At 40.6% G+C, this 27,640-nt stretch overlaps 1 protein-coding gene across 3 annotated transcripts in view; it reads left to right on the top strand.

The window, feature by feature from the left end:
- LEKR1 (leucine, glutamate and lysine rich 1) overlaps positions 1–22,669 on the top strand; it is a 64,265-nt gene extending 41,596 nt beyond the window's left edge. For all 3 annotated transcript variants that reach the window (XM_075098610.1, XM_075098609.1, XM_075098611.1), the window contains 7 exons: positions 7,876–7,957; positions 9,701–9,778; positions 10,051–10,254; positions 11,799–11,892; positions 17,223–17,375; positions 18,400–18,699; positions 21,450–22,669. In XM_075098610.1, coding sequence (XP_074954711.1) covers positions 7,876–7,957; positions 9,701–9,778; positions 10,051–10,254; positions 11,799–11,892; positions 17,223–17,375; positions 18,400–18,699; positions 21,450–21,863 — 1,325 coding nt within the window. In that variant the 3' untranslated portion in view covers positions 21,864–22,669. The remainder of the gene's footprint in view (positions 1–7,875; positions 7,958–9,700; positions 9,779–10,050; positions 10,255–11,798; positions 11,893–17,222; positions 17,376–18,399; positions 18,700–21,449) is intronic.
- The last annotated feature ends 4,971 nt before the right edge of the window (positions 22,670–27,640 follow it).

The raw sequence follows: 27,640 nt of genomic DNA, 5'->3' as shown, positions 1-27,640 counted from the left end.
AAAGCATTAATGCTTTTTGTTGGTTTTGCATATTTTGCAATAAGGTTGATTTTCATTACCGGAGAACATTTTTACATAAGCATTTGAATATGTTTTTCTTTATTCAGCAAGTTTTCAGCATAAGTTTCCATTTGTATTGCCATTTTCCTTATGAGTTTCTTCATTGTTACTATGTTTTTCAAACTTGATTGAAATCTGTATTATTGAGTCTCTGTGGGTGTGGGTCTCATCCCTCAGACTTTCTGCTAACCAGCTCCCGTTGACTTCGGTGGGAACTCTCTCTAGAGAAGACTTGCAGAAACCAGCTGTATAATTGAATCCATCTACTGCCTCATGAAAAACTCCTGTCCAATGCTCACTCATTATGAAAACTTCTCAAAACAAATTGAGTAAAAGAAGAAACAGAGCTGAAAGAGACCACCCAAAGTACTAGAAAAAGAAAAAGCATTATCCCTCTCCTTTTCCTTTATTCCAGAACTTGTGTCAATACTCCCACATCTAGGAAGAGGAAGAGAGACCACCGTTATTAATAATTGCCAGGCATCTTCTGTAATAACAATTTTTTTAAAAATTGTCAAAAAGATATGTTTGTGAAAAACTTCTCTGTAGCAGCCATCCCCATGCAAAGAAAGGCAAAGGACACTCCTTTTTGTGCTGTTGATCTACAGTAATTTAGCCTTAATCTGTTTTAACAAAGCAGTCACACTGCAGTAGAACTTGATATTGTCAATGTTAGATTATTCCCACATGTTCTGTCTAACATCTGCTTGGTGTATGAAGCCAAAGTTTCCTCTTTTTCTGCAGTCATTCAGAGCCATTTACTTCATAATCCAATGTCAGGATGAATGACAGGAAATTAAAGTTGAACTATTTAGCTTTGGAGAAGTGTACAGAACAATGCGTTACTGAAGAATGCCCAGTTGAAGAAACTAAAGTAAATGAAAGTAACTGCAGGTGGTCTAATCTGTCCTCCGTGTACTTGGCCACGACTTCCCGTTTGTAGAGAAGGCGAAGATGCCAGCTCTGAGCAGCAAATGACACGGCTTGGTCCGGCGTCTGTTGTGCAGTTTTTTGATGCAGATAACAGGACTTAGATCAGTGACTGCATGGCTTTGATTACAATGGGAGTTTGTCAGAAAAGTCTTTAAAACAGCTGAGAGGAAGTTTTGGCAAGAACACTGTCACACAAACACAGTTTTTAAATAGTCGTAAGCTGTCAATGATTTATCTCTATGGGTTCTGTTCAACAGCAAGCATGAATGCTCAGTGGCTCTTTCCCAGGGAACTGAGGGAAAACGTGGTTGCCTTTCCAGGCACACAACCGAAACAGTGAGAGGGTACTGAAAGATTATAAACTGCTAGTTCCCAGTGTTTTGACAAGCACTTAAGCTGCCCTCACCATTTATTGTGGTCATGCAGTACCATCAAACTTTGGGCGCTGTTGACAATAGCTCTGTGGAAGAGCTTCAGACCACCTTCCATCAGTCTGTGGAGCACAGTCAGACCAAAGCACCTGAGGACTTGGTATCACAGGAAGAACGGCAGGGGCAAGTAGGGGTAAATGCAGGCTACCATTTATTTAGTAAATACTATTCCAAGCGTATTCAGCACCCAGTGCATCAGAACAGGGGTGCAGCCATGAAGAGCTGGGAATCTCCCTTAATCCAAGTAGGAAAAGAGAAGGTACCAGTCTCCATTTCTTTTTTAACTCTAGGAGTTGAGGTCTTCAATCTTTTTTACTGCTGAATGCTAGCCCTTGGTCATACCCAGCTTAGAAGGGGCACCATGAGGAATACTGAGAAACTGTAGAATCTGAAATAATTTTATTTTTTTTCAGGAACATTCCTTTCTCGTGCCTGCAAAGCTGCTAATTGCTTAGCTCGTTGCACAGGAGAACGTACGGTCGTAATGGGTTAAGGAGGGGTGGGGAGAGCAGACGAAAAAATATTAAGCCAAGTTTAGCTGAACAGTTTGCAGCAAAGTTGTGTGTGCTATTCAATAGGATTACTGCTGCCAAGCACAGTGGTTGGGGAGCAATGTTTGATGTTTGGAGCAGTGCCTCTTTAGAGGTGACTGCTTCTTCTTCACCTCAAGCCTCTCCTAGCTCAGCTATTGCTGCACTGCACTGTGTTTTATGGTGGGAACATATTCTGTGTCTCCTGCTGCTAAGACTAGTGTTTTTGACAGCATCGTACAGCCTTCCTGAGAGGTCTTGGCTCTCCCCCAGCGACTGCATGCCCATACAAGTGGAACGGCACAGATCCTTGCTGTTCTCCTGACTGTCTCCGTACAGAACCTACTCTTTGTCTCTGGGGAAATGGGGCAGGGACTGGTCTGTGGAGGTAATAAATGCCATTTGGAACAGCGCAAAGAAAGTTTAACTTAACTTTTGCCGTAATGTAGCTTGATTTATGTGCAAGGCTCAATTTAACTGTTGCCAGACCTTTCACTTTCCATCTCTTTTCAATATTGTTATGGGAAAACAGCCTTCACCACAAAGCTAGAAGTATCTTCTTCCTGTGTGATGAAGAGGGCCAGTCTCTAGGGATTTTGGAGACTTCTTTTGTCTAAATGCCAACGTGTGGTGCTCTCAGGTAGAACTGTATCCAGTTGCTCCTTTTGATTCTTTAAGCTTCTGAAAGTCTGATGTAAATGTTAAATATTCTCTACTAACTGAATGTAGATAGCAGTTAATTATTAGTAGTAGGTAACAGTAAATTTTTGTGAATTGTTATCTATACTTACAATGTCCTTCTCCTTTTAATAGGTGCAGTTTCCAGAATGCCTAAAATGTCAACTGTGTGTGCGCACGTATTTGTAGTTCATCTTGTTTTCAAGTTTTGTGGACTAGTTCCCTCTTGAAAAATTAAAATATAGCATGATGGTATTCTGTGAAAGGCAATTTCTGGAATATACCGGAGGATTAGTTTACACCTGTCTAGCTACATTTATATAGTTCTTTCATTAATTCATTCCTATCTTCAAAGAGAAAAATTTTCCCTGGTGAAAGTCTAGTGCAAATAACCTCTTGTTTATGTATTTTACAAAATGGGAAAAAGAAATTCTGAATTTTATCTAGTTTGACAGAAATCTGAAAGTTGCAAACAACTCACAGAAGGGCTGTGTACTTGGGCATGCCTTGCTGAGGGCAGGAGACTTCCTGCATCTGCTGGATACCGAAAGGTCCTTTTGAAAGTTTTCTGAGGAATGCCAAGGAGACGGGCAGGCGATGATTCACCTGGAAACAGTCATCATCATTTACCCCTCCAAACCTTCTCAGATAACTCACGTGAACCACAGATGCCAGAAATAATTGCAAAGCAAGTAATGTACGTAATTTGGATGTTTCTAAGAAGCCTTAATTTCTAGATAAGTTTTTGCCTCCTGTATGATACTGTGCAAGGTGTTTTGTGACTCTCTCGTGAATAATGTGTATATTAAAGACAGCAGATGTTCACTCCATTCAAACTTCAGGAACTTATTTCACATTACTCAAATAGACATTGCAACAGAATATATATAGAAGTACCCTTAACCTGTGAATTCTAGGGTTTTTGTAATTATAAGGGTTTTTTTTAGTTGTAATACTGTTTATCAATTCCCTTAAACAAATTCATCAGTAAGTTTAAATATGTTTATATTTCATAATTTTCTTCTCTTTCTAGACATTTATTGCTGAAAAACGATGGGGAATTGAAAACATACATGAATATTCACATCTTTTTATATTGTGCTAATAGTATCAAGTGTTGAAATGCTTGCGAATCTCTTGTGATCGCACTCTATACAAAAATGAAAGTGCTAGTTGCAGATTCCCCAGCTTCACATAATTCTTTTTACAGCTTTGAACTAAAATATTTTTCATGGAAATGTATTTTATACAAAGAAAACCTTATGATACTCTTTGTATTTTTTAAAATAGTTTCCGCACAGAAGTATGAGTACTGGTCTCTTCTTTCTTCCCATGCTGCATCATCAGAAAGAGTCACAAGTGCCCGGGAGAAGAGCCATGGGTGAGCTAGATACAAAAGGGTTTCAGGGCAAACTCCAGCTTTCCTGGTCCGAGCTCACACGCAGGCAGCCTGGGAGTGCCCAGTCATTACTGTGTCTCCCGTTCCCTCCACCCACGTTAGCAGCACTTTATGAAAAAGTACAGTTACAGAATAGTAAAATCATTTTAGAGACGAAACCACTGTGCTGCTACTTCAGGAAGTTTTATTTCTAAGTGTCAGGGTTTTTTAAGAGTCTTCCGAGAAATTATCTTAGTGTCATTTGTGTATTCACTTCTTCAGTAGTGTGAGAAGAGTTTGGGGGTTTATGTTCTTCTGCTGATTAATGCAGAAGTACTGGTGCATCCATAAAATTGGCAAAAGTAAAGGTAAGCTCGTGTTTTTGTCTGGCCAGTGATTACACGCAGATTTTTATTTAAATAGTCAGCTTTCCTGATTCTGAATTATTTTTTTAGGGCAGTCAGTCACCCAGTGATAGGCAGAGCTCCTAAATAGAGACTGAAAATCCCATACTTTTTAGGGGAAAAGCAATTGGAGCAAATGTACATTACATTTCCAAAACGAAGTGGATTTTCATGTACATTTGGCTGCTTTATTCACTGCTGTGTTCCTTCACCATAGTGGTGACTTATTTATAAAGCACCACCTGCTATACTTTGGGGTAGAAGAGGCCGATAATTTGGTTAATAAAAAGTTGGTATTGTTGGAGACCTGGAAAGCAACATGAGAAAATAGACTACTTCAGATATAGTTGTCCCTGGAATGGAAAATAGAATACAGAATGCAAATGATGAAGCAGAGCCTTTGAGGGGAAAAAAGAAGTAGTCTGCTCTCCAGGCTGGAGAGGGTTTGCTGTGCTTCCCGCTGCGGCTCTGGCCGTGCTGAAAGGGGCTGCTTTTCCCATTGGAAAGTATTTCAGTCCGAGTTTTTCGCAGAGCTTTCACCTGTATTTCCAGATGGGATCAATTACTTGCATAATCTCAAGAATGCTGTTTTGTTTTAAGAACAGCATATCATTGTGGACTCCTGGATTTCCAAATCCAGGACAGGAAAAATTCCATGTGAATTGCTATTTGCCATTTTTCAATATAATTTCGCAATGTTAACATTTTATTAGTTAATATCCTGCAAAAGCATTGGAAGAATAAGAAAAACAATGACTGGAAATAATTCATTTTAGACCTTCCCTCTAACTGTCGGTTGTTGTGGAACACTGCTAATTTCTTACTATATGTATAATTTTATATATGTGTGTGTAAGTATACACACTTTTCAGTGTGATACTGGTATAAACTATACATGGTGATTAAACGTGTTTTTTACCTTTTCCCAGCAATACTGTCCTTTTCAACCTGTTCAAAAATTGCATTTCCTGTGATGTCCCATGTTCTATGGAGTAGGTTGAACTGTTTCGAGGAGACAAAAAATAAACTTGGGTGACATCAGCCTGAGGCAGCTCACTATGCACACAGCAGAGCGCTATCAGCATCTCCTGTGTGCTAAAAAAATGAACAGGTTAACTCCAGGAGGATCTATAATGTCCAGGTCCGCTCGCTTCTGTCAGTCAAGGCTTGTAATGAGCACGTTCTGTGAATCCATTCTCATTTATTAAAAGGCTTTTTTCCTTCAATATCTACTTACACTCTTCTGCTTGCTCATTTAATTATGTGGACTCTGACTGGTGTGAATCAGAGCAGAAGCTGTTTCAGTGTTAAAAGATCAGTGACGTGGCAATGTCTCTAAACAATTACGAAAATGGCTGAGCAGGACTGCATTAGTATTTTTGTGTCCGAAATGTATGAACGTGATGGCAATGGTATGTTATACAAAAATTTATTTTATCTGTTTTGCTGGCTGTGGCAGGTGATATACAAGGTGCTTCTATAATTAACTTCTGCTGACTTTTGCAGGGGCTTGGTCAAGCCCAAAGAAATTTTAACTTTCTCTTAAAAAAGCTCTTTATAAATGCTGGTAGTTTGGGAATGTATCTGACAAGTAGTGTGTACTTTACATTATATCCTTCTCTCCCTGATTTTTATTTTTGTTGTAGTCTGAGAAAATGAACAGCTTTCCTTTTCCCTTTATTGAAAATATGGGAATCTTTCATGTAGTAGGATTTAGCAAGATAAGAGGTGATGTGGGGTATTGCTGGCAGGAAATCACACTCTGGGATTATCCATCATCATGATAGTTGCTGGGAATGACTGAAACAGGCACGTTGGAAAAGTTACAAAAATTCAGTGAATTCTGATGTCAGAAATGATAAATGTAAGAATGGGAATCACAGTTAGATTTGGCTTCTTGGAGGATATATCAGAGGCCTTTGAAGATGGAGAGGTTGGGCTCTCTTTGTAGCTGTTCACCTTCAGAGAGGAAGTCAGCACATCTAGCTTGCTGTTGCACTTTGAGGGGAAATCTTTTTTCTTCCACTTCTAGATTTGTGGCAATGTTCTATCATACATTTTTTACCATGTGGTTTATGATGCTGCCTTTTCTGTAGAGACAACTTTGATTTCTGGTCATTCTTATATTTTCTTGAAAGCCAGCTCTCCTCGTTCATGAGCTTACTTAGATATGTTCATTAAGATGAGAATCTGATTAAGGTATGTACTATTATGTCAGTTTACAGGGCTTCAAATCTTGTAGTTATGACTATGCTTAGGATTTCTCTGTAAAAAATGGTTAACATTAGGCCACACACAAAACTAGATGAGGTTTCTTGATATATAACTGTTTGAGAAGGTTGAGAAGTTTGAGTTATTTGTATGTTCTTTGAGATAAAATGGTCTAATACGTGTCACTAAGGGATTTTAAGCTTTTAAAATTAGTTTGCACCTGTAGGCAAGCAAGCAGTTTTAGGTGCAAATGGTGAGAATGTTTGTTCTGTTCTCACCGGCCTGTATTTTTGCAAGGCACGTGCTTGTTACCTGCCTGCAACAAAAGGCCTGGGTGCTGTGCTGCAAGTGCACGCTGATGGCCGTCTCTCCTGCAAAGCCATGTTTGAAGAGCCCCTACTTAACTCAGACGGTTGGAAGCTAATAAATCGAAAGTGTTACATTGTCCGCTGGGAGCAAATTTGTCGCTTCTTCATTTACATGAGACTGTGCAGAAGGAGCGATATTTAACAGTTCTGTTATCTTTGCTCAGTATTTGCTTTGGAAACTTTTTTTTTCCCCCAAGTGGAAAAAAAAAAAAGATCATGAAGAATAGAACTGGGATAGGTACTGGAAAAAAGGCAATGGCTGGTTGAAACTGATAGGTGATGTGTTTTGAAAGATAACATTTAGCTAAGAGAGTCTAAGACAAAATGTAGAGTACCAGTAAGTCATTGTCAATGTTTTAAATGAAGTAGCATTAGCAGGTTATTTTCAGGTCTGCCTTCCTACATGCTGTGCTCTCAGCATTATGTACAAACTGCATGATTTATATTTACATTTAGTTGAATTTGATGTTTCCTGGTAGGATGAAAAAACCCGAACAAACAAAAGACCAGCTTCTTGCTATAAAGCCAGTCCCTGCTAGTATATGAATAGAAATTGGAAGGCTGTTCTGAAGTGTACAGTGGTGCAACAGCATTCCAGCCTTTTCAGTAAAAGTACTTTGTTATTCCTAAGATAATATAAACAACTGGCTTATACTGTTGGTAAGCAGTGAGAGATCAATTCAAATATTACAAATCATAAACCTGTGCTTTACACAGGTGGCCATTTTGCGTTGTTCAGAGGCAGCGCTGTGACGTACTGCTCTGCCTGTTTGAGGTGGGAGTGAGCAGCTACATGACTGAGTGGCAAATAAAACACGATATGTATAAAAGTGAATTATTTTAGTATAAATACAGACATGAAACCCATGTTTTTGTTTTCAGATTTAACAAATCAAGTAGAGACAATTGGACTGAAGCTGCAGAAAGTAACAGCCGAGATGGATCACTACAAAAAGCTGTTAATGTAAGATTTCAGTTTGCTTGATTGCTTTGCCACTGCGCACAGAGCTGTAACAGACCACTTTTTTTTCAGAGAGCGCTGCTTGTCATGATGATTTGAGGAGGTTATAACCAACTGAGAAAATACTTTCTCTTCCATATCAAATGGTCTGTATTTCTAACCACCTGACTGAGCATGTCTGTAGAAGCAGAGCTTTCTTCCTCCAGCTGTGTTTAATGATAGAGCAAAGAGGAGGGTTAAGTCAGCTCAGTCTGACACTTCATTTAACACACAACTGTAGGATAAATTTTGTGAAATCCATGTAACTTCTGGACTAAAAATGTATGTGAAAAGTAATATTTCACATCGTAGGTTTGGGATGGAGAGAAGGGCGCAATAAAACTAATCAGAAGCTTTAGTATTTAATCAGTGACTATGATTTCTTTTTTTATTCACACCCTCCAACGTAAATTTGCTGTGACTTTTCCCCATGCACCAGTATGTTACTGCGGTTTGTAATTTTACTGTGTTGTGCCTATGGTTTCAGGTAAGAGTAAGCAAAACTGAAATTAATAGAGCAAAAATAGAATGTCATCAAATACTTGTGAGACCTAACTGAAGCCCAATGACTGAAACGAGAGCACTCACACAGAGTGAAAAACTTGGCTTGCTCCATCTCCAGCCCACCCGAAAGGAGCGGAGCCCACAGCAGTACCTGCCCAGCCCCGGGCACCACACTGCTCTGCTCGGTCCCACTTTCAGACTTTCATGGGAGCTGTATCGGACACCCAAAATCGGGCCAGGCAACCTCCAGGGTCCCATCCAGATGCAGTGGTGCTTGGTGGGACCTGTGTCGTCACCTCTAAAAGCTGTAGGATCTGGGATCTGAATGCTTTCCTGTATTTAAAATCCTCGTTGCTTGCATATAGCGTAGAAAATAATTCAGAAACAGCAGCACTTTATAATTCACTTTATAACACTTTATAATTCAACACTGAAAATAAAAATTATGGTTTCAAATATTAAGCTCAAGAGTAAAGAACTAGTGCTGCCAATCTCGAGACCAGCTATCATCAGTCTTTTTGTGTGTTTTCCTGAAATTTAAACAAGGATTCATTCTTTTATGATGTGTACTTTCTGGTTTCAGTTCCTATATTCGGAGGGTCTGATCAGAACGAAGTTGCAAATATTTGGAATGCTTAGCAACAAAGTATTTTAATGATAATACAAGTATTGAGTATGAAAAAAGTATTTCATGAACACGGTTAAATAAACAGTGAAGGGTTTCCAAATGTAATATTAAAATTACAATGTAATATGGGTACAATTTAATAAAATAACATATTCTGTATCTGTTTAAATGTAAATATGAAGCTTAACCATGGTTATTAATTGGTGAAATTATGACATAGTGACAAGAAACCTGTAAAGTTTCCAGCCCTCTTACCTACTAAATTGTTGTTTGTTCATTTTTAGTAAAATCTTACTTGAAACTTTCATCAGTGTTGCAAGATCTCACTCTCCTGTTCGCAACATTAAACTTGTTGTGGTCCAAGGCTAGGCTGAGATTACATTGGAAGTGTAACTTCCAATTACTTAAAAATGTTAGCTAGAACTAACAGAACTTTTTGTTGTCTGCCTTTCAACTAAAATAGAAAATGCAAGTTAGATAATACGTCAATAAACCTGGTGTTCAGGTTACTGCAGTAATAAAGTAATAAATATAATTTCTTTGCACAAATACAAGGATTTTTAATGTCTTCTTAGGGTGAAATCAGCGGAACTTGATGTCTGTCAAAATGAACTGAAAAAAATGAAATATGAAAATGGAATTTCTGAGTCAAGGTAAATGCTGAAATTATATGTCATAGCATAGATTTCTGAGCAGTGAGAGCAAAAAATTTAGTTTAGGCCTTTAATGCAGCTTTTATACAATATTTTCTGGTTTTAGTTTCTATTTTTGTGTTCACGTCACTAGATTTAACTTCATAAAGGATATATAGCTTTTTGTCTAATATTTTGTTTCCCAGGTACAAATAATTTCTGTCTACTTAGTATCTGTGTGTAAATAAGAATATAGTAACTACGATGCTGATACTTTTTTATTTAATCTATAGACTTACAAAAGAGGTCAAGGAAAAGGAGGAATCTCTTCTAATTTGCCAGCAAGTATGCAAACATCTACAGGAAGAGGTGGCTGAGAGAGAAAGGAAAGAAGAAGACCTAAAAAGAAGAACTGGTCGATCAGAAAGTGAGCTGGAAGCGCTTAAAGCTCTTCTTAGACAAACAGAGGAAGAGGTGGTGATGTTGAAACAAGAAAGGTAATCAGAGCTGAGTCACCATGGGTGAATCCCCTGTGACTAGATCGTCTTTTTAGAAATCTGTTAAAAACAAAACATTCCTCCTCTGCCAGATCCTCTCTCACTGTTACCCAAAGGACAGATAGATTCTGTGCCAGTCGGGATGTGGGAGGAGAGGCAGCAGAATGAGGAGTCTGGCTGTGGCACTGGGCAGACTGGGAGAGACCTGCTGGTCCCAGCTGCATGTTCTGAACTTGCTGCCTTGCCTGTGTGCTCAGGACACTCCTGCCCTGTGACTGCCCTCTCTCATCTCCTGCTTTTAGGGCAAAACTCTAAAAGCCTTGGCAGCCCTGAGCTCATATCCTGAAATTTTGTAATTCGTTGGATGCATTTTTCAAATTACTGCAGTACAGACAAAACTTGAATGAAAAAGAAAAAAAAGAAAAAAGCCTATTAAAAAAAAAAAAAAGAAAGAAAAAAAATCCTTGCCTTGCAGTCCAGGGATTCAGCTCAAGCTTAATCAAAACACCCATTTATTGCAGTTGTTTTAGCTGCTATTTGTTATGTGAAGCTTGTAGAGCAAAATCCCTGGAGAGTTTAAATTCTTGTAACTTACATTATAAGCAACTCAAACACTGTAACAATGCAGTAAATATTAACAATATTCCAGGATACTGTATATGGTCTAGTATTGGTGAAGTATTTGGTGAAGTGTACGGACAACTTCCTGCCACTAAATTTTCAGTTACTGATAAATTAGCTTGTCTTTTATTGGCAAAATGGAAAGCGCTGTCCCCTACTTAAGACATGGCAGTACGTTATTGGTTTGATTTGTGGATAATGGAAAATACATTCAAAGAAGTGGCTTTTGGAGAAGATAAGCATTTATTGAGAGTGATGTACACCGAGAGGCATTAAGCTGTTTTCATATTGAAAGGGTTTGAATATTCCCTGTACTTTAGTACTTGGATGAAAAGATATTACATGTTAATTTAAGAATATTTCCCTTCTACTTAAGCCCCAGATACATCAGTTGTTCCAGGTGGTACATTGCTAATAATCTGAGTTACAAGAATTTAAACTCTCCAGGGCTTTTGCTCTACAAGCCTCACGTAACAAATTGCAACTCTAACAATAGAAAGCACTTGGTGGTTTTCATTCAAAGCCTATTACAATTTTTTAATTAATGATAGTAATATTCTGAGTTTATTAAATGCAACAATTTCTGCTTTGAATATAACAGTTTTTCAGTGTTCCTCAAAACTTGACTTAAGAAATATTAAAAATATTTGAGGTTTAAATATGTGTGTGTGGAAAAGAGATCAACTGTAGTATTTTCTGTAAAACATAAAATTCATAAAACATGTGATGGCATTATGCAAATGCTAAGTAGTGATTACTGCTGTGCCTCCAGGCTCCAGGCAGGATTGCTGGGCTTATTGCGCAGAATACTAAACAAAGAGGAAAAGACGAGCCTTTGCCACAAAGGACTTAATTGCAAGAAAATGGCATACCACCAATCTGGGCAGAGCACATATTTACATACGAGTTTTTGTGGTTTCTAGGGAGTTAATGCTGATTTCTCATCAGAACAGAACAGAGCAGCTGCAGGAAACATTAAGACAGAAGATGCGGAATGAAGATAACTGGAGGGAGAAGGTAATACTGGATGTGCAGTTGGCACCCTTTCAATTTCTTCTTTATTTTTTTCAGTTGTAGTCAGCTGTCACGAATGAGTACAGTACGCCAGATACCTACCTCCTCAAGTGCAAACCTGTCAATAGGATTCTTTGTACAAGAGGTTTTAACGGGTGATCTTCCTACATGGGTTGGAACTAAATGCAGAAGCTATTTAGTATGAGCGTTTACAGACTTGGCAGACGTTCAGGTTTGATCTGGAGTTCCCAGGCTTCAGGGTATTTGCAAAGTGCCTGTGTTAAGAGTGCAGTCCCCTGAAAGCCTGGGTGTGAGGAGCAGGACTGAGCCCACTGAACCTCTGATCTTCCAAGGTCTGTGTGTTCCCTGTGTGCTCTGCAGGAGGGCGAGCAGCAGGAAAAGCCCAGTCCGACAGGCCATTGTCATACACAAGCTCCGAGGAGGTGAACGTACAGAGCCCACCATGTTCTGTGTGCAACAGTCCCGTTATAGACCCTGAACAGCAATTCTGCATGGGGGAGCGCATCAGTGCCTGGATTTGTTTCCTGACACATCTGGCAGAGAAGCATAGGAAAGCATATATTTAATATTGAAGTAGTTTCCCAAAGAAAACAAGGTTGTGCATTGTTAAATGCAGAGCCTTCCTGCTTGCAAGTTATGTGAACTGAAACTGAAGATAGCCATTTGTAAAACAAATCTATAAAATAAATAATAATCAGATAAGCAAAAATGTCATTTCCCCAGAAGACAGATATTTGCAAACCACAGCAGAGCTAACCAAACAAGCTGTTGTAGCTTAGTGATTCTGGAGCTATCAGGAATTTTTGAATAGCAAAAGGCAGCAGAGTTGTTAGCCATACAGCTGACAAGGTGGGCGAGAGGTCTGTGGATACCCTGCCTGGTTCTTGTGGTAGCTATGAACACAGGACACGTGTTCATGCCATCCCTGTGACAATTCTGTCACTCATGGCAATAGGCAAGTGAAGAGGTAACATGATAGTTTTATCCTTTCCAAGTCCTCTGTGAACATGAAATTTATTGTTGTTTTGATATGAACCCATAGTTCCTGCTGGTGTCAGGACAAGTATCCACATGTATGGAGAGGAAAATGACACCCCCAAATTAGCAGTGTCATCTGAAGGGCTTGGAACAAGCATTGCTTTCAGCCTGGCGGTTCATGGAAGCTTGTGAACCTGGGGTTTGGGGTACATGTGCCCCTCCAAGCAGTCTCCCTGCCGAGTGGTTGAGAGGGACCTTGTTCTGCCTGACCTGGCAGGCTCTGTGTGCCCACAGGCTGAGCAAACAGCTCAGTGGGAGATGGGTATTGACTTGGTGAGCGCACAGCTAATTACAGCATGGGAACCTCAGCAGAAGGTAGGTAGTGCTGGCTGTCAGCTGCAGCGGGGGGCTAGGGAGGGGGCTAAGGAGCGTGGTGGGTAGGTGGAGGAGCGTGGTTAGACTGGGGAATTGGGAAAGGAGATGTGGTAGCAGAATGAAGGCATGTGGCTCGTCCATTCACTTGGGCTGGGGGTCCTCACAACAAAAAAGAGCTAAAAGAGATGCACAGTGGAAGTCCTGGAGCTAGAACAGCCCTTTAGGGTGTGAAAGGCTTCTGCTCTTCCGGCTGACCTCTAGCATCACCAGTTCCTTTCAGGCAGTTGCATCTCTGCCAAATAGGCTTCTGCTGATGACTCTGCTGGGTTTTTTTGCTTGCCTTCCCTTCAGATCAGAGCAGTATGAAAATAAAGACTTAAGTGAAACTTCCTGAGAAAATACTTCTGTATTTCATTTGAAAAGACTTGACACTCATACAACTTGGCTCCTCCATGAAATGGCCTATCCTATGTTATTTTATTCATTGACTCTTACAAAAGCCTGCACAGCCACTTTGATACGCCTTCCCACCTAGGCTCTTCTGGTAATTGGGTGATAGTCCCTTTTACTGTGAGGAGGTAGGGGAAGGTGCAAGATACACCTTCCATACATGCATGCTACTTTATACATGCCCATTTTCCTTTATTTAATGGTGTGAAGGAAAAAAGAAATTAAAGGCTACGGATGAGAAGGATGGTTGAAATACAGCCAGCAGGGCACCCTGAATTCAATTCAGGGGGTAACTGGCTTAGTTGGGGAACAGAGTGGGAAAGAGATTTGGTCTAGTCCCAGTCCATGGATGTAGGGTGCAACATTATGAAAATAGCTCAGACGCAGGGCAGCACACCCAGCTGTGCACCCACCCCCAAAGCACCTCGCCGCAGCCATGCCAGCGCTCTACGCGTTGCACAGGTGTCTTCCACAAGCATAAACTCCTGCTAACGTGGGCTTTCCTGCTAGAAGGGTTTCCCACTGCTAGCTGCATCTCTAATGGGTATTATTACATTCTAGAGATAGGTTACAACTTGTTAGTCACCTTTTAGTATGTACTTGGGTCTGGGGTGTTCTGTGGAAAAATATTTTCAGCTGATTTAAAAAGCAAATGTGTATGCCCACTGTATGTGCTAATTGGATAGGTTTCTTAGCTAATTGCACAGCTCGTTGGAATGTGGCAATGCTACAGCTCCTTGTATATACTGGGCTTTGAGCAGCCTCGCTGCGTCACGGTGATCTTGGGAACTGGGACCTTTGGCTCTGCTCTGCAGGGCAGATTGCTTTTTTCTTGTAGTTTTGGGTCATGCTGTGAAGTTCTGAGCTAGGGGCTCTAGCTGGGATTTGAGAGACCAGCTGCCAGTCTCTTCCAGTGGGATTTAGAAAGCTGTTTACCATAGCTTACAAACAAGTGTGAGCATGTAAACTGTTCTAGTCTGCAACTTTTTCACATGAGCACAAAAAAACCCCAAACTGAATATAAGAAATTAAAAAAGAAAAATCTGTGAAGGAAAAATTGAAAATAATGTTAAACAATAACTGTGCCTTTTCTGATGTAAACCTTGCATAATTGTTGGGTAAAACTACTGTCTTTTTCTTTTTTTGGTTCAGTACGTGATAAAGTGTCTGAAAGCTTTAGTCTCAGGAAAATTTTTGGACTACTAGCAATTAAGATCAGTTACATTTATTTTAAAACTTCTTAACCTCTCTGTCACAGGATATAATTTTACAATGAGGTCACACTGTCTGCATAATCACAATGTATTGTTCAACCTGACAGTAAAAGAAGATAAAGACTGCTACTAGTAAGAGAGAGCAATTACAGCTTTGGTATCACAGCTGTTAAAATCCAGTGAACGGCAAGTGCTCTAAAAGTGTTCTCATCAGACAAAAGAATCAGAAATGTGACAAAGTGACAAAGTTATCTTTTTCTTGGGTCAGTGTGCCATTGCAGAAGTATAAAGTGTTCCCGTTTTCTATTTAAAATACACATAAACCTTAAATTGTTTTAATGGGAAAAAAAATCTCTTTTACAAAAGATTTTAAGATTGATGTAAAAATTTGTTTTATGGATTTTTTAATATTAATTAATGAAGGGCATGTAAGTGGTTTTAAAGCAATTAGTAGCCGTTATGCTTTCTTTGAAGATCAGATGCCATTTTATTTCCTGTTCTCATTATCAGGTATGTTAGCTTCAAGAGTTAAACGTGAAAAATGCTTGTATAATCTTTAAAATGAGCTCAGTTTTTCATACTGCCTTTATTTTTTAGTCTTTGTAATCAAGTAGCTTCCAACATATGATCTGCTTCTATAATAATATGTAGAGTTAATAAATTTGTTTTTCTACATTTAGAATCCTAACTCCCGTATCTAATAATGTAGAAGATATATCAATAATAGCAACAACAACAAAAACAATGGTAACAACAACAATAATAATAGGCTATTTTGAGGATCGTACAAATACACCAGCTTCAAGCTAAACCTTAGTGGGGGATTTGTGCCTATTTCATGCCCAGAATCGGGTATATTTTGATTTTAAAAAATAATGAAAGTATTTCCAGTTTGTCTTTTCCCCAGAAAGAGTTAGGGGGATTTGTTATACTTTTGCTCATAATTAGTGTGTGAAATTAGATAATTATAATTAAGCTTATTCTGGGCTTCTATGCTTCTAATAATTTTAAGTAACTAGGATAGTGTCGTGCATGTTTAATGTGCCTTTCATATTCTTTCAGCATGCTATGATTAAGTCCATTATAATTCAGCCTGCAGAAATATAATATTAGCATACTAGTTTAGGAAAAATATTTTTCAAATATTGCATCCTTCAGTATTTCCTCCAAAATCCAGGCTTTTACTTTCAGGAAATTACGGTTGAATTTTTAAACATGAATTTGTAATATTAAATATGTGAGATCCCTAAGGACTGGGATATTTTGTCCAGAATTTGCAACTCTCACTTTCTTTTCTCCACATTTTGTCCAGAGCTTGTCCCACACACATACTGTCAGTGCAGTGTTGTCTGGACCCTAAAATGAGCTGGAGCTGCTCCTTGCTGTGCTCGAGCCGTGGAGCCTTGCTGCTCCCTCCAACCTCAACGTGGCGATGGGGCCAGCACGGCGGCCGCGTGCCGATGGCACCGGGCGATGCTTGGAAAGGCATCCCGCTGATGCCTTGCTTGGAGGTTCTGTGGAGGTTCCTCTACGCTCCTTCCCCTAGATTTCTGGTATTTACAATAGATTTAGGGGAGGGGGGACATGTCATGAAATAGGTACGCGGTACTAACGTGCACGGCACTTCTAAATTGCAAGATAGCATGTGTGGAGTATGTGTCATCTGAGTGTGGTCCCTGGGAGCAGACAAACATTTTATATGGTAAGTTGCTATTCGGTGTCGAGGCTGAGTGGCAGAGCATGAATAAAAAATTATTTTATAAGGAAGAGTTAACATCTTTATATTTTAATATTGAGTTTATAGCCTATTTTTAGCACAGTAGATGTAATTTACTGTGAGATATATCATTTTGCTGCATTTGAAAATAAAAAAAGAGCTGAGTTTTACCTCCAGAGCAAATGCTTCCAGCAAAACAATCATCTATTTTAAGAACCTGCTAAGGATTTTGTAATTTAGTGTTTTCATAGTGATTTAACGTGAAGTTCAGCTGCCTAAATTTAGGCATCTAGCGCCGCTTGAGACACCATGGGGCTTGTGAGACATCTTCCTGGGGCTGCTGGGTGTGACTCAACCCTGATGCTCTGCAGAGCAGGAGCCGTCCATGCTGCCACAAGCCAGCGGGAAGTGGGAGCTTTCCCTCACCAGGCTCCAACGGTTGCAACCATCTTGTGGTTGTTCAGTGTGCAAAATCTCAGTCTGCCAAATTTCACATCGCCTCATTTATGGCAATGTGGAATGTGAAAAATATTTTAAGGTAAGTTGCTACATATTGTTAAAAAACACTTGTTCCCTAGATGGAAATTGATCTGGCTAAAGGTGAAGCACGACACAAAGAAGCAATTCTTAAAGTCAAGGAAGAAGCTAGAGCGGAACTAGACATTGAGAGACAAAAACAGCAAGAACTAATCACAAAATATCAGAGAGAGCACGAAGAGCTCCAGAAGAAGGTGTGTAACACTCAGAAGAAAAGGTTTGTGGCAGTAGATAATGTAAACTTCAGAGATAGAAGTGCACGAGAAACAGTACATGAAGGAAGATAAACTTCTTTATGTGTAGTCCTGTATCTAGATAATACAGTATTTTTTCCCAGTCTTAGTATATGGCATGTGGTTGGTTTGTGTTTTTTTTTAATGGAACAGACTAAAAAGTAACTGTTCTAGTTAAAGCTAAATGGTGCGGAAGTTCTTTCTTTTCTCACATTTTCTGTACCCAGAGTTCATCTAAGTCCATAGACTGTAGTTGTTAATCATTTTTAAACTGACATCATCATTTTTTAAAAGCTTTGGACTGTTTCAGATCATGACATGTTGTCACAAAACCATCCACACCTTTTTTTCCTTTTACAAATTAATTCAGCACCGATGGGGTAAGGTCTAGTGGCCAGTTAACTGCTCTCTTGTCTGTACTGGTGGTTGCATCACACACAGCTGGATATTCCCAGCTACCCAGGCCTACAGTTTTTGAAGTTTTATACAGAAATCAAAAATTGTACCTACAACCTTAGTTTTCAACAGATTTGACACATTTATTGAGAATTCTGGAAAAATCAAATATATTTGTTGAAATTATATTGTTATTTAATAATTGTTACATTACACAGTGTTTTGAAGAGCTGAAAATTGCAGCTTGACTTGGTTCACTTTACAAATATTTGACTGTGGTTTTAAAACCCTGAAGAAATACTGGCTTGCTGTAAAGAAGTTTTCACATTTTTGCCTCTATTTCTCTGTTTGATCTTGGACATACTAATTAATCTCTCTCTCTTCTGAGTGAGTTTTGATTAATTTACAGCTCTCCAATATCCTTTGAGGGTATTAGGTAAATTCAAAGCATTTTTTTATCTCTGAGGACGTGTATGTTTGCATTTGTATTTTTTTTCCTGAAGTCAACATTTGTCTGATACTTAATTCCACATAGCTAGAGACATCCACTGAGTGTAAACTAATTCAGTTTTTGTCTAATCTAATGCAGATACCAGGATTAATATCCAGTGCCACCAATAGCTTAAGGGTGGAGACAGAAATTCTTGAAAAGAAGCTACAAGATGCCCAGATCAAGCTTGCAGAGAAAGATGAAGATAAGGAAAAAGAAATTCAGAGCCTTAAAAGACTAATTACTGAACTTGAATTTCAGCTAGCGATGGAAAAGAAAAAGAATGAATCAGTTCTGGATAACATGAGGAAAGAAATTAAACACAAGTCAGATGAACTGGAAAAATTAACCCAGGAGAGGACACAGCTGATTCACAATTTGAGTCAAGTTCAAGAGGAGGTAGGAACATGACCGAGGAAATGACTTGCTATTTTTACTTAGGGACATGTGATTTCTAAAATGATTCAAAGCATCTATATTTCAGACCCTGTTATGTACTGGTTTAAAAAACATTGAAATGAAAAGATTTATAAAACAAGCCCATCATAATTTCATAAATACAATGTACCACAAAATATGTGAAAATTTTAATTCAGCAATCACTTGAACTAGTGTTTTATTTTAAAAATATATATATATTTTTCAGGTCCTGCAAGACATTTATTTCTTAGTCTCTAGCCTCACATCATGCTACATAAACATGAGTAAACAGTAAGGCAGTCTTCATGTTTTTAAAGTAGAAGACATGGACACCTCTCATTCTTCGAACAGGACAGCAGCAATCATCCAGTAATCTTATTTATTTTGGAAATAATTTGTAAGAAAAAAGTTCATACTGTCACTAGGAACGAGAGTGGACACAGTCCAGTTCCGAATGGCTTCTGGGGCAGAGATCGCACCTTTTAATGTGGGAGTGTGTGTGTGTGTGTGCATCCTGCCGTGCTAACGGGGATGTATCCCCCCTCCCACCAGTAAATCCACTTTCTGTAACACAGGAATGCATAAAAAGTAATGAAAAGTGAAGAGAAATTTAACTCATGGATATTCTTACGACAAGCATTTGCTGAATGTTTGGAATATAATGGGAAGGGAGGAGAAAGCGCTGTACTGCTCTATGAGAAATGTTGAAAACAGTGAAGTCAGGGACTATAGATAAGATTAGACTGGAATGTCCAAAGTAATTAAGTGGCAGAAAAAAACTGGTAAACCATGAAAATAAAACTCTTCAAATGGATTAGGGCCTAGGGTTCATATTTATTTCTTCCTTGAAAAAGGTTCAGAAACACTGTGTTAGTGAAATTAGAATGATGTTGGCAGTCATTCTGTCCTGTGCCTATGGAAAAGGCTCTTGGAAAGACATGCACTCTTCAAGTATTGGTCAGGAATTTCAGCAGAGTAAGGAACACACTGTTATCCTCAGTCATGAGATTCCACCAGCTCTGCTTATGGTCTTAGTTTCCCCCACTCTGAAGCAGAGTTCCTCCCCTAATATAATTATATTAGGAAATGGGGAGATGAGAGTGATTGAAAATTGAAACTGGTTTTAAGATAAACTTTGCACCAGGATACTTTCTCAGATTTGCAGGTAACGCTTCCTAAATAATTTGATGGACTATCAGTGACCATCTGAGTGGCAGGGAAAGTAACGTCTAACTGTCTTTCATTAAGATGTCTGCAGAGTTAGGTATTCAGACAATCAATTATTTTGAATATTTACATCTCTCCTACCTCTGCATGTAATTAATGTGCCTTCTCCAACAGCTCCTTCGCTTGCAGTCGGCACAGAGGTTAGACAGCCTGAGCAGAACTTCCGTGTTTCAACTCTACATCCACTACAGATGCTTTGACTAAAGCAAAATTTTAAAATCTAAAAAAATTGGTCAACAAAGGATTTTTCATACCTCCATCATTTTTCAAGTTTTGACGGGAACACACAGGCAAAAATGTAATAGTTTTAGTAACATCTTCTTGGCTAAACAGAGCTTACCACCTTCCACTTTAATGGGAATACACTTCTGTACTCTGACTTTACTGACACCAGTATTTGCTCTTCAAAACGTCAAAAAAGTGCTATTGAGATTATCTTTCCTACACATTTTCTACCCTGTACGTACCCACTGTCATAATCGCATAGAGAATTTCAAATACAAATGTTTGTCCTCACTTCAAGGTGATACGTGATCTGAGCCAGCATACAGCTCATACTTCTAGCACTAAAGAGGTTTACATAGAAACGTTTGTGCCCGGGCAGCGAGGTTGTGCATGACTGAGAGTGTTCTCCGTTTGACTCAGTTGTCACTCTTTCTATTGGAGACTGCCTTGGTGGTTGCTTTCCGTCCATTCTCACGGCCCTCCTGGTGTCAGCAGCAATTGCTTGCTTAGAAGAACAAAAAATTGGTATTTTCTGCTTTATTAGTACTTTCAGTAGTTCTGACTTTCATGAATCAATTTAGTGATGTTGTCACTTGTGTTTTATTTACTTTTTTGTTTCAGCTGGAAACCAGGAAAAGTACCACCACAAATAACTTCTATGTAATATACTAACTTGGGGACTTCGGTCATACGGAGACAGTTTTCAGTTGCCTGCTCAAGGCCCAGTACCAGTCACTGCCCGCTTAGGTATCATAACCACAGTGCAAAGTTTGTGAAAAACACTAGCCTGAAAATCATTTATCCCAATTATTTGGGAAATAATAATCAATAAAGAATTCTGTCACAAAAAATCAGCGCACAATTATTTAAACAACAGAGGAGGAGAACTTCTTGAACACCTTATCACAATGAAGTGGTGCAGTAATACTCAACCTCTGTCCGTGGCTTTTTCCATTCCAAGAGCAGCATTCCCAGTTTCCCTTTACTTGGAGGATGGGCAGGAGATCAGAAGTAACTTCTGATAACTTACCTCATATTTTCCACTGTCTCCTGAGGGAAGGAAGGGTGTGTAAATGCTGATGTACTTTGAATGAAGTACATGTAATGTAAATGAAGTCCTTCAAGCGACTTTCAGAGAAACCATAATATGGGGAAGTATTGAAGGGTTTGTGCGCATCAGTACCCTCCAGCCACCCTTGCCTTAAGCCTGAGGGTGTAATAGGCAAACTTTTTGACTAATGGCATTTTGTAAAGCCAGTGTTTGTTTCTGTTTGCAGAACACTCTTCTCCAGGAAACAGTGCGCAGAGAGTGCGAGGAACGTTATGAGCTGACTGCAGCTTTGACTCAAGCCAGGGAACAAGTACTGGAACTAAAAAAGCTCAGTGGAAACTTCCCGTTATCGCCGTGTTCCCTGACTCAGGGCAGCCTAACCTCCTCTGCTGCCCTGCTCACTGATTATGGACAGAAAAGCCGCACGAGCCCCAGTGCCGGGAAGGAAATCAATCTCTCTGGACAGTTTAGTATTTCAAGAGCTGCTAAGGTACCCACTTCCAGTAAGCGTAACAGCAGCGGCAGTGTGGGCTTGCCAGCTCTAACCCCACTGCATCCTCCAAGAGGAAGGGCAGCTTCGCTGAATGAACCCAGGAGCAGGATTGCTGCAGTTATAAGAAGACAACTGAGTCAGCTCTGACAGCTGACTACGCATATACAGCACATGGGAAACCATTCCAGTGCATCAAATGACCATCTACTTGTGGAACCCTGGGGCCAGATCTTAGCCAATCCATTTCATGCAGTTCTACAACTTAGAACTAAGTTAAACTTTCATATATTGTTGGTGCAATAATGTTTCTTTGCCCGTTGCGTACCAATGGAATTAAATGCTATCTACATTTCAAGATGAGAAAAGTAAAAAAGAAAAAATATTGTCTCCAAGAGGAGCACATCTTCAGTAGGTGTAATTAAAATAATTGCCAATTTCAAATACTGTTCTCCCTAACCACTTTGTTGGAATTTTCCTATTCTGTGTGTTCTCCCATGTAACTTAATTGCTCGTTTCTGGTGTAAAAATGCGATTTGTTCAGTTAGAATCAAAATTTTCCCATTACTTAATTCAGTAATGTTATATTTGCAAATAATTACGCTTAGGTCAGTGAGACTCGTTAGTTATGGAGTATATATATCACTCAGCATGAAAATGTGGCAAATCCGTACGCTCAGTAGACAAGCCATTGGCAGGGACATCGCTTCATCTGTGTGAGTCTTCAAGCTGTGCTAATTAACATGGAGTTGAAGACTTAATACATTTTGTCCAAAGCATTGTTGCCTCTTGAATTTCATCAGAAAAGTGTCTTTATGCGAAGCATGATTCTTAGCTTCAAAGTAGACATGCTGGAGTTCTCTGTAAAATTGTTACATGGGAGGATTAGTATTTTTATTTTACTGCTTGGTACATGGGACTGTGGTTTGTTCTGGAGCATAAAAAGCCCAGACAATCTTGTCTGTCTTTGTTGGTGTGCAGATGCTGCAGAAGTAGCTGCTCTTCAAACAAGGCAGGTCTGCTGTTGGGGCAGTTTGTCAGTGTGGATCACTGGGTGGACTACATGAAACAACCATGGGCAACACAGACATAGTCTGACATTTTACTTACCGTGTCACCATATACTCAAGATTTTTGGTCAGATAAGCCCAAACAGGGTCAGTTTGGTGATAGTAACAGGTTCTGGCAACAGCCCAGTGGTCATCAGGCAAGGAGAGGCAATGAAGCAGGCCCAGGTCAGCCTGGCAAGTCCCCTGGGCAGAGGTAGACCTGTCATGTAGACCCAGCTCAGGCAAGGGCTGGGGCCAGGGCAGGAGCTGGGGCTGAGGTGCTGGGCCAGGGCAGCAGCGGAGGGGTGGAAGCCCCAGGCCCAGGGACTGTTCAGACCTGCTGGTGCCCCCAGCACCCTGAGACTCACTCTCTTGAAAGACTGTTGTTCATCTGCTTCTGAGACTGTCAGCTCTGACTTGGACTGAAACTTCATGGGAGGTAAGTTAGAGGAGACTCAAAGCATGCATATGAACAGCTGGACAACTGAAATTGCCTGCTTCTGTTTAAGTTTTGGAACTGGGCATGCTCTCTACTTGGAGTCATGGAGTTACTTCTTTGAAGGACACTTTACTTGCAAACCCAAATACATTTATAAGTGCACCATGAACCTTGACCTCGTTATTTATATAAGCATGGTATATGATTGTATGATAGGATGAGAGGAAATGGCCTCAGGTTGCATCGGGAGAGGTTTATATTGGATGTTAGGAAAAATTTCTTTACTGAAAGAGTGGTCAGGCACTGGAACAGGCTGCCCAGAGAGGTGGTGGAGTCACCATCCCTGGGGGTGTTAAAAATACGCATAGATGTGGCACTTCGGGACACAGTTTAGGAGGCACAGGGGTGTTGGGTTGGTGGTTGGACTTGTTGATCTTAGAGGTCTTCTCCAGCCTTAATGATTCTATGACGATTCTGTGATTTCTGAATGATGAGATAGTCATATATGTGACAAAATGGCAGCAGTAGGCCATGTCTTCAGTGCTGGAGAAAGTTAGAAAAGCTTTGTTGAATCCACTGGCATAACAGGGAATGAATTTCGTTCAATAAAATCAGTGGAAGAAATGGCCGTTGTAGATTCAGCATCTGGGGCTAAATCTGAAAATGCGCTTTGGCTTTGTCAACTTCTGTTCCCACTGAAACCAACAGTAAGCCTTACCTGATTTCAGTGGTAACAGGGTTTATCCAAAAGCTCGAAAATCCTCTATTCGCAAATTCCAAAAGCAACAAGAAGTTAGTATTATAAAAGTTATTCTGGTAGCTGCTGCAGCATAGAGGTGGTGTAGGTACTCTGCAGCCAGCTGGCAGATTGAATGGGCCTGAACTTGACAGTCTTTTATGCGCTGGCCTCAAAGAAACTGTTACTAAAAGTCAGCTGATTGGGGCACGTTAGAATCAGGCACAAACACTGTCCCCAGGGGAGTATAGACTCAGCTTGGTGGAGGTCTGAGCCTTACAATTCACCTTTCAGCTTTCCTCAGCTTTGGCTCAACAGGAGGCCTGCTGGCTGCTGTGAATGAGGCCAGCTTGCCTTCCCTGATGCAGAAGAGTCTGGCTGTAGCTTCCAACCCAAGCACGTACTGGTAGGCTGTACCCTCCCTACGCTCAGTGGAGGCTTGTCTAGTTTTACTAAAATGGGATTGTGCTCAATACCAATTGACTAGTTAATTGGGCAATGGCAACAGTGAGTTTTAAGCACAACCAAGATACCTGGGAAACAGTGGGAACCGTCTATGGGTCCTGCTGACTTCGCTCAGTTACTCATATTTTTCCTAAAGATGTTGAAAATTGGAAGTGTCAAAGATTGTGAAAGCAATTCCACTGAAATGCAAGCCTCAGGAAATTAATTTTCCAGTAATTCCACAAATGCAGAAATAAAGGGGTGGGGGCACTCCTAAAAACTTGTTGGGGGGCTGGCCGGATGGTCCCCTTCTCTGGAGGGTGGTGACGCTGATTTTTTTTTGTGTTTAGGAAAGGTCCTGACTTCTTTGAGCTTGAAAATTGTTATTCCACTGCCTCCCCAGACTCTTCCTGTGCTGAAGTGGTAGATTTTCATTGAGGCACTTCTTAAAATGATGAGCTCCAGAGCTCTGTTATGTAGATTTTTCATAAAATTTTAGATGAACTTCAGTTGTATTTTACAGTCTTATGAGATTTTTTTCATTACGTAAATCCGGTAGATGCCATTACATAGTTTTGCACCCTTGCATAGCTATGGAACAGGTGTCACGGTGAACCCCGAGGTAGCTGATGTCATAATCCGGAGTTTAATACTGGAATGTTCATATCGAAAAAGAGGTGGGATGTTTTACCTGTGGACCATTGTACCGGCTGGAGATCACCACTGCGCAGGAACATCTCTGCGCTTAAAGCAAAGCCGGAGCACAGATGTGGAAAGCAGCCTGTCCCCATGTAATTCTTATCTTCAGTAGCAGTCTATCACCAATTCCGTGTTGTAGCACCCATTCCTCCCCTTGTGCTGCTGGGGCTGTGCAAACAGGTCAGATTTAAAATCTGGGCTCTTGTCCACTGCTTCAGTGTTTATGTCCTGTAGCAGCAGCAGTAGTAGGGAATGACTGTGTGGTCATAAATTGTAAAGAAAGGAATAGCATGTAAAATAATGAGGCAGTCAAGGAAATAATGGTTCTAGCATGAGGGAGCATATAAATCATGGATCCAAACCAAGTCAAGAACACGTATTTCCCTTATTTCCCCTCCCTCACAGAAACCCAGAACTCCGGCTGCTAAGCAATAAGCAAAATATATAAATGTCAGGAAACCTTTTTTACCAGCTTTTAAAAACAATTAAATTAATTTCACATAGTTAGGGAAAGATTACAGAGTATTTCTCGTAATGGGATGAAATGCACTAGCAGAAAGTACGATGGAGAATGTAGACACCTAATTATATCACCACATTTTCAGGAAATAAAACTTCCTGGAGTCAATGCGTCTTGTAGAAGTGGTGTCATTTATGAATGGGTTTTTCGTATGCTGGTCCTTGCGCTCTAGGACTCGTGACACAAGGGAATACTAAAAAAATCTCCAAGCTTGAAACAAATCTGCCTCTGTGGGATCCTAACCCGCTGGCTGTAGGCAGTAAGCCATCCTTTCACTTCTCAAGGTTACAAGAAAACGTCCCATGGCAACGGGTTGTCTTGTTCTTGCCTAATGCAAAGGCTTCTGTTTTCTTCCTTCACAGAGCTGATATTGTTGACTGATTGAGAATAGTAGCTTGTACAGTCCTAAATCTCTTCATGAAGTATTAATCCCCCTAGCAGGCTGCCAGTTTGCATGCTGGGATATCCAATGCACTAACGTACTGTGTAATTACCAAATACATCTATGTATTTTTATCCAGTAGTCTTCACTTCCGGATCAGTTTCAAATATTTAGCATCTTACTATTAAACGGAGAAGATCTACATGGCTGAGCACAGCACGTGAGTATTGGGAGGGCGCAGAAGTGCCTGGGTGCAAGCTGGGAGGGGACAGCTGTCACACTCATGGGTTTGTGGATGGGAAAAGGAGACCGTGGTGAGGCTGGTGTCCTGCGAGGCCTGGCGAGGCTGAGCCGGGTGTTTCAGCCTGTGCCGGCCAGCACTGCCCCATGCTTGCCCTCTCCAGGCTGCCCACTGTGCCAAGCCCGAGTCCTCTGGGCATGAAAATAAAAGTCAGTAATATTGGCCTGATGATTTAGAGGAGGCTTCGCGTGAGCATCAACCATCATTTGTGCTTTGGCCTTGAGTCTTTTTTTTGTCTCTTTGAGTGCAAAACCATCATTGTTGATGCGGAAAGCATGTATATCTGTGTGTGGTGGGAGGGGAGGTACAAGGCAGTAGACAAAGCCAAGGTGGGACAGGGCAAATGAAGCCATTACAGTGTTTCTGGCATACAAAGCAACAGAAGAGTCCTTATGAAATGCCTCAAACTTCTGCACGTGCTTTCTGAATGCTCCTTTTAAGCTGCTGTCCCTTTCTGTCTTCACCCAGGAGAACTCCCCAGCCTCAGACTAGGCCTCTGCTCTGCCCCCCTCCCTGCAGAAGGTGCAAACGAGATAAGCTGAAGATGGAGGTTCTAGCTTGCATGCCTTACACAAACAGTTTGTGTCTGCAGTGATGTCTGAATGCCGTAGCAGAATGAGTGAGCAATTTCTAGACAACTGCAATATGTCCTCCTCTTGCTAAAGGCTTGCATCCCAAGAGATAAAACCAGGTGGACATGGCCAGTATAATCTAGAGGGGGAAAGCTTTGAACAGGGGACATCTTTCTTGCAGGACAGTAGGACAGGAGCTCTTCCAGGGACAGTTCTTGATGCAAGCTGTGCTCAGAGCTGTGCCTTGGCTTCATCTCAGAAGGAACTTGCTGTTTCACTCTGGAAGAGGAGCAGAAAAGACTGATCAAGTACCTCCATGTAGCCTGGGCTCTCAGGAGAGCCGGACCCACAGCAGATCAGGGAGCTGAGTTCTTGGGCAGCATTGGAAGCACCCACCATGTAGACTTCATGGGCTTCCTTGGGAAAGCCAAACCTAACTCAAGTGTCGATAAGAATCAGAGCCCACAGCATGTACAGCAAGAGCCAGGCATGTTATTTCAGGCACATCACAAATGGAAATCGATGGCTGTTGGGCAAGAAATGGCTCTTATCCAGCCCACAGGAAGGTTCGGCAGGAGAGCCTGGACTTTCCCCAGACACACACCCTGTCCCAGGCCACTTGCTGGAGCAGCAATCGAATTTAAAGCAGTCAGTCTGTGCCTCATTATGGGTCATCGCTTTTCCACTAAAGTTGCCCAAAATGTCTATGTTCTCCACAGATGATAGTGCAGAAAGGGACAGATCTGTGTCTGGTGACATGGAGCTGTCTTGCCGCCCCTTTGACA

The sequence above is a fragment of the Phalacrocorax aristotelis genome, chromosome 7 (assembly GCF_949628215.1).
Source record: "Phalacrocorax aristotelis chromosome 7, bGulAri2.1, whole genome shotgun sequence".
In the NCBI taxonomy this organism is placed as follows: Eukaryota; Metazoa; Chordata; class Aves; order Suliformes; family Phalacrocoracidae; genus Phalacrocorax; species Phalacrocorax aristotelis.
This window is presented reverse-complemented; position numbering and strand designations above follow the sequence as displayed.